Source organism: Opisthorchis viverrini, assembly GCF_000715545.1.
Source record: "Opisthorchis viverrini unplaced genomic scaffold opera_v5_565, whole genome shotgun sequence".
In the NCBI taxonomy this organism is placed as follows: domain Eukaryota; kingdom Metazoa; phylum Platyhelminthes; class Trematoda; order Opisthorchiida; family Opisthorchiidae; genus Opisthorchis; species Opisthorchis viverrini.
The window spans coordinates 154,891-162,201 of NW_008752229.1; the positions used below are offsets into that span (position 1 = coordinate 154,891).

The window sequence follows — 7,311 nt, forward strand, 5'->3', positions numbered from 1 at the left end:
TAATGAGATCATCAAGGCATGCGCAGCGGAAGAAAACACCCGACGCTTGGATTAACGAACAGTTATGGTCTAACATCCGGTCATTCATCTTCAAACTAGCTTGCGCGAGCATTACCTCTTTCACCTGAAGTGTTATCTTCAATGTAGCGGCTACTTGCATTTTTGAACAGTAACTCACTGATCAAGTGAAACATGAGGTTGATGAAAACTCGGGGACTGCGCCTACCTGATGAGGCTCAAGAAGGGCGAATCCGGTCGTGGGCTATTGAAGAGTTTTCAGCAAACTTGTTGGTAGTTTCTTTTATGAAAATATACTGCGATATCTCGAATTTCGTACCAACTGAATCATGAGGTGGCCTATGTGCGGCATATTCGGTTGAAGAACATCACAAACGAGAGATTTAGTTGGATCTCTTGTATTAACCAAATTGATTTGCAGTTGAGTGTATTTCTGGCACAAACATTCTCTAATCTGAAAAATACACTTATTTGCAATCTGATTTGGTCTTTCGAGAAACTCACATGGAACCCAGCTGAATCTGTCGTTTGTGATGTTTCTCTAACGTTCTCCAATTTTGCTTCAGGCCGAACAACCGGAGCTCTGAGGCCATTCTGACTGATTGAATCGCACATATGACCAGTTATGGTAGTTGGACCAAGATGAAGCCCACTGAAGCTGTGGAAAGTAATCGATCACAGCACTATTCGAAGAAGACGCGTATATACGCACACACAGGCACATATTCACGTTCATCCACTGAAAACATTGAAACGAAGGTCACGTGCAAACCAGTGAGGAAACAGTATGATTGACTTGCTTCGTTGCGTCACATTTAAACGAACACGTGACAAGGGTTTATCACGGTAGGCGGAACTTTGGGACTATAACATCACCCCCTTCAACGAAGCAATGCTTTAATCTGTGTTTTGAAGTGCTCTACGCTTAGGTCGAGTTGAATAACTGATTTATTGAGGTTTATTGGTTGTCTAGGAGTATCGCAGTTATGGGCGTGGCGCAACACATGAACTTTACTAACGGCACTTTTTTTAGTGTTTGTTCCTTCCGTGAGTTTCCACATTCGTAACCGAGGTAAATTGTCAAATTTCCACCGGGGTTTCTATGGCGACGAAATTTAGGGAAGTTTAGCGGCAGTGGTCGTCAGATTGCGTAAATCGCCAGTCCACGGTGACAGGAGAACTTTAGCAAGGCAATTCGTCCTCGGTTGCATGTCGAGAGTGTTTCGCTCAGAACCGGATGGCATCTTCCATTAAAAGCTATATTCTGTGGCAGTTGGCTTAGATGAACTGCAAGCTTTTGGTCAACCCTGAACTCACAGCATTCTAACAGGAACTGGGACCTCAAGCTTGTTCCCTTCAGACGCTCACGGTTGTCATGTGTAGGGCTTTTACGAGAAATAACTGGCATGTTATTAGACGCAGTTATTTTACGTGGTCTTCCTTTAGAATACTGTGAGCTGAAGGTCCATCTGAAATTAGCGACTTTTCTAATCCCACCACAACAGAATATATATATATATATATATATATATATATTTCAACCAGAAAAATGGTCAATGAACTATTAGCAACGCACAGAGCGCGCCTGTATGCTTTTGCATACTAGCCGGACTGCCTAGCTTGAGTTCACCTGTCGTTGTTCACTTGGCTTCTATTCGGTCAGGGTCCGAGAATTTCACTGGGTCTATCACGATAATGACGCCTTACCTCCGCATAATGCTCAGCACATTCAGTTGAGACAAAACACCATAAACGAGAGATTCATCTTGGTACCGTTTCAGGTGAGTCTCCCGTCAAAGCCAAATGGTGACGCAGCTCACTGTCGCATGAACTGAGATTGACACCTGATTTGAGAAGGATTATCGGACAGTTGACGATAAATTTATAAGTGCATGGGTATTTTGAGGCCGATCAAGTTGAAACATGGGGCGGTTTTTGTGCAGGACAATCGAAATTTTGGTTGACCCTGTGGTAACACTAAATTTTGTTTGAAAATGAGCACCACTTGACAGTTACGCTGATTAACTGGCTCGCTTCGGAATATTTTTACAAGTATGTTGAATCGAACTGCTCCATATATGCAGGAATATATTATTGATTAAATTTCACTTACCTGATTACTTCTCTTTGGAAAGTAACCTACGTACCGGAGTTCTTCAAAATGAAGCAAGCAGAGGAATGAGGTAATCCCGAAGCCGGAAACATACGTCCAGTTTTTCTGAGTTGGCTGCAATCCGTTTATTTGATGCCGACGTCGTTTGACAGTTTGTCATTCAAAGTCAGTCAGGTTTCCCACCGCGGTTTGTGGCAAGTGAATTTTTAATTACTCTCAAGCTCGATTCATACGTGATTTTAATGATCTAGAGGACTGTCCGAGATGCTCCAAAGTAGCGATATCCTGATACCTGCAGTCTAGGTTGCGGTACTATTTATAGTCGAAGTGGGGAAAATTGTAGAGCTTATCTACGCAGGAATAAAAGAAATAAGTCTTATCAAAGCAACCAATATTTTCAGAAATAGCGGTATAGTAAAAAGACTTTGTCAATCGCGGGTCAGTTTATCTAAAGCTCTGATCTATCCCTAAAATTCCACCCCTCCGTCGGGGAAGTGAACGGGTGAAAACGAACAAAACGAACTATTAAACCGGGTCAAACCCATAGAAAATCAACTGTTTAACTTCAAGACTGAGGACGTTTCCGAAGCATTTGTGTTGATTCAATAAATACAGTTATATTTCGACTAACGGCCTCATCTACAAACCAATTTGGTTTTCAGAGGAAACCTACGTGGAACGCAGTTGAAGCTCTATTTTGTTTTGTTCTATCTCGGATATGTGATCTCGAAGAGATTTTATAGAACTTATGAGTAGTATGTTAAATCTAGAGAGTCATTTATTTTCGTCTCTTCATAGTTAGAAATCAGATTTGTCCCACTATGAAGATCACTGCGTCTCTTGAGATTGATGACGTGCTGGGTCTCGCAGTCGGTTGGTTTGCTGATGTTCCGCTGGCGTACTCCATTAAGAGATATGCTCCATTAAGATATGCTTTATAGACACAACTAACCTGGAGAACATGTAGATACTTCTTGAAAAGGGCAAGTTGTAAACGAGTCTTCTAACAGGTAACACACGAACGCCTCATTGAGGACAATCTCAGTACATTTAAAACTCTACTCTGTTTGGTTATGTGTAAGTCGTATATTTATGTACGTTGGCCGTACATATGTATACGTACGCATCTTTGATCAAATTCCGAAGATCTTGCGAGAGGCAGAAGAATACATTTCAGAATGCATAGGCAATATTTGGTTTGATGAACAACAGTCAGATATGATGAAGCACGTTCAAGATAGCCTGGGTAAGTCGCTTATTTCTGAAGATTTTGTACACCACATCCCTACCGCGGATATTTTTGCCTCCGTCTTTAATGTGTATTCGAATTTTGTGCTTCGTAAACAGACCGGACATCCAAATTTGAAACCATTTAGAACTGGGACACATCTTACGAGGATTAATTCCAGTGAGGCTGGTCGAATTTCTGATCGGATTTGCCATGGTCAACAAATCAACTAATTACCCCCTTGGGCCTAACCTCAAAAATCCATTTAGTTGTTTACCTATTTACGGCATTGTTGCCTTCGGATTTTAGCTATTTTTGCACATCGAACGTGTCGATTCTCTGACATCAAAGATGCGCAAACAAAAACGAAACCACTTTTGACGGATTTCGCAAATTATTTTAATCTTATTTTGGTGCGGAATCTGAGGAGTTTGAATTCACGTTATTCTCAGGTAAACGATCTTTCCGCCGTTCCCATACAGGTATTCTGGAGAGGAAAGAACTCAGTACTTGAAAGTACTACATCGTATAGCCCACCAGCAGTGCATATTTGGGGGTTAAACCCTGAAACTTCGAAATGCGGGTAGGATAGATTATCAAACACATCTGCAATGCTGTGCGTATGAGCGATATTTCCCACACTTGGCCAGTATCAACAGTTTTCCTAGAGATCTTGTGTCCATCAAGGATATATAACCGAGCCGCATATCAATTGCTGGGTTAGTGTTCTTATCATTCAGCAAACGAATCTATTCATTCAACAGCGGAGCCATTTGTCTGATTAAAAAATAGAATAATAATAAATGTTCAGCTGCAACACCCTTCAGGTGCCTAACTGCCATGCCACCCGAAGGGAGCACGAGGGCTAGGATACTGTTAGGTTGTCCATGCCCAGACAGGGGAAGTTGAGAGGCGGAGACAGGATTCGAACCACGAACCTTCTGTTCAGTAAATTCACGCTGTAACCACTTGGGCCATCTCGCGACTTGCCATCTCAAGTATCCGGGATTCAAATCTCCGTATGGCGAATAACGTTCGCAACCCAAGAATTCTGCTAGAAGGGGGTCTCACGACGTTGCTCAACAAAGGAAAAAGGCTGTCAAATCTAGAGTTGTGTGGCTGTAACAGAACCTCACTCGGGTGGACATTCCGGAGTAAAACCCTGGATGCTGCATTGAAGAAAACCTGATCCCGGTGAATAGAATATTCAAAGTGAAGTGTAAACGTATCTGGACTCTGGTAGCAACCAGATTCAAGCATGAGTGATTGATCGCCTTGACCTGTCAGGTTTGAATTTCTACTGGCACACTGCGTCGTTTGGAATGCATCGTATCACATTCACCCTGAAGGTCTACATTCTCACGCGTGGGATGAGTTGCTGCTTGATGCAAGGTCAGAGTTTGGTCATTGACCTCTTTACTACATGCCTCACTTACCCGTTCCGCAACACAATTTACTCTCCTTCGTTTTCGATTGTTGTACATGCCTAGTCCAGACGATGTGTGTGGTAAGTTTTCAAACCTCTGTTATATCAAAATGCGATAATTGAAATTTCGTCGAATGCAGATTCTGTTACTGGGAGTGGCCTTTGCCACCAAGAGCTTCCGGACACCAATGGATTGTGTGAGGCGTTAAATGACTTCGTCGTCGATTTGATGTGCTGCAAGTAACACCAGCGAATAGTGGAACCCTCGGCCCGGTCAAAAACGCCACAGACAGAGGGCGATTGATGTAACTGAGAGTTGTCTGTCGCTCAGCATTTTCGACGAGTGTGACTTACAATTATAGAGTATGGTGAAGTGTGTGGCGATTTCACTTCAAATGCGGTAGAATGCAATACGGAAAAAAGCAGCTCAGCAAATAAAGCTTCGCACAAAATAACGGCGGCATCAAGGAATAGATTGAAGTTTCCTTCTACCCTTAGGTTCATTTCAGTCAAAATAACCTCCGTCCTTTTTTCGAAGGATATACCAATGGAAAACACCACACTGCATTGCGTGTGGAACTGCTCCAGCCTTAAGCACTCGTCGGTGGATGTCATCTATGTCTGCCAATGTTGCATCCAATCGGCGTGAATTCCCGAAATATTCCATGTGGTTTGTAGTTGAGTTGCGGAATTAAATACGGACGTCGTCCAAACTGTAAAGTACATTTCATAACACTGTCTGGGAATGCTGATGTGAACCCAGGTTGTACGACCAAGAAGTATAGAACCTTTAAAATGATGGTGAGAAATAGCAGCTAACAGTCATGGAAAATTGCTCGAGTGGGATCATATTTATCCCCCAAGACCAGGTAAACCAAACTGGTGTTGTTGTTGGCCGGCTCAAAGGCAGTATCAATTTAGCCATGCAGGACCAGCCACTGGAGTATTGGTTTTGATCAAGAAACCACACATGAAGTTAACGCGAATCGATTCCGATGAGCCTCTCTTTCGGAATGTAGGGGTACGGTAGCGCACAGGCCGAACGGAGAGGTTGTACAGCAATTCCAAAAAGCCCTTACAACGTATAAGATGTAAGTGGCCTTCTCTTATAAACATTTTCTAGCCATTTGCGATTAGAATTTGGGCTGCGTGAAAGTGGTTCGGTTCGCTTTGACCTGTCGATCGCCGTCGGGGGCGATAAGCATTCCTTCACTATCGCAAGAATCTCTAATCCATTGATATGCATTTCCCGGCAAACATAAACGTTCCTTCAGTCTTTTATGCAAAAATAACCACAGACTCAATTTGAGAGCTGGGTTGTAGGTCTTTAGCGCATGAGGAAGTGTCGAGATGTTTCTCATCAATCAATGGACCTCCGTGTTCTCGGGTTGGTTTGTGCTGCCCCATAGTGATTGTTTTCGTTTTGTTGACTAGACTCAGGGGAAAAGTTTGGCTTCTCGTTGTTCAGTAGACAGTTAGGATTGCATTGTTGCTTTGTTTCGTAAAATGGTCGCCTAGTTTTGTCTGATTCTGCATCGATTGTAAGATGAGAGAGACCGAATCACAGGATATAGCATGCTAAGTTGTAAATTGACTGCGATCTACCCGAGCCGGCAACTAAGCCAGTATGTATCACTGTGCAAGTGGAAGACATCCACAATGGGCAGATGTAACTCCTGTTTCCCCACCTCGTGATTATATGCACCAAAAAATGAATACAAAATCGTAATCAAATTATTGATGTGTCGTTTGTTACCTTTAGACTAAGATAATTAGAGATGAAATCACATTGCTAAAGATAGTTGCCAAATGATAAGCTATCATAAACTATCGTTTTCAGGTTGAAGGTGTCCCCGAAAACCAAACTATTGTTAATGAAAACAAAAAAAAGTTACCCAGTGAGGCTCTCAATGACGGAGATATTGTGATCAGATACCCTCCCGTACAGGAATTGGGTTTATGCCAGGGAGCTGAGAACTATTGTGTAGCTTATTTATCCTTCCACACAATCATTACCATTGTGCGTCAAACGGGTATGTTGAAATATTGGTGCCCATGCGGTGTTTCTGGCTGTTGATCGGGTGGATGTTGATCTGTTCGCCAAGCCCACCGATTGACTAGCAAATGTTTCGTCACGTCACTATATAACACTAACATCGCGCAGTTTGTCCGGTACATGCTCTTTGTCCGCGTTCGTTTACAGGGAATTTGAAGACTATCTGTTATGTTATCTCTTGACTGAAGGGGGCCCTTTTTCGTAAATCTATTGGTCCATTTGTAATCTCCGCTGAGTTGTGGTTTGCATTATTTGGGTTGTTTGCTTAACCCATTGCCTTCTATTTTAAGCAGTTTCTTCTTTGGCTTCCAGTGGTCATCTCGATTCACACTGGTTGGCGGCACCGCCATATTTTTCCTACTGTAACGGCTGTTATTTGGTACTTTAGTTTATTGACCGGGTGCTCCCTTCAATCAAATTGATGGATACGTTTCAGTCTGGCTCTCCCGATTCTCCGATGGGTTCCTTGT

General features: G+C 42.7%; 2 protein-coding genes across 2 annotated transcripts in view; one reads left to right on the forward strand and one right to left on the reverse strand.

Moving 5' to 3' along the window:
- Positions 1–7,311, forward strand: part of T265_11738 (hypothetical protein) — a gene marked incomplete at both ends in the record, with an annotated part of 63,362 nt that overhangs the window by 42,001 nt on the left and 14,050 nt on the right. The gene's annotated exons all lie outside the window — the stretch shown is intronic.
- Positions 1–7,311, reverse strand: part of T265_15521 (hypothetical protein) — a gene marked incomplete at both ends in the record, with an annotated part of 55,285 nt that overhangs the window by 41,308 nt on the left and 6,666 nt on the right. Inside the window, one exon of the mRNA XM_009178480.1 lies at positions 4,796–4,882. Coding sequence (XP_009176744.1) covers positions 4,796–4,882 — 87 coding nt within the window. The remainder of the gene's footprint in view (positions 1–4,795; positions 4,883–7,311) is intronic.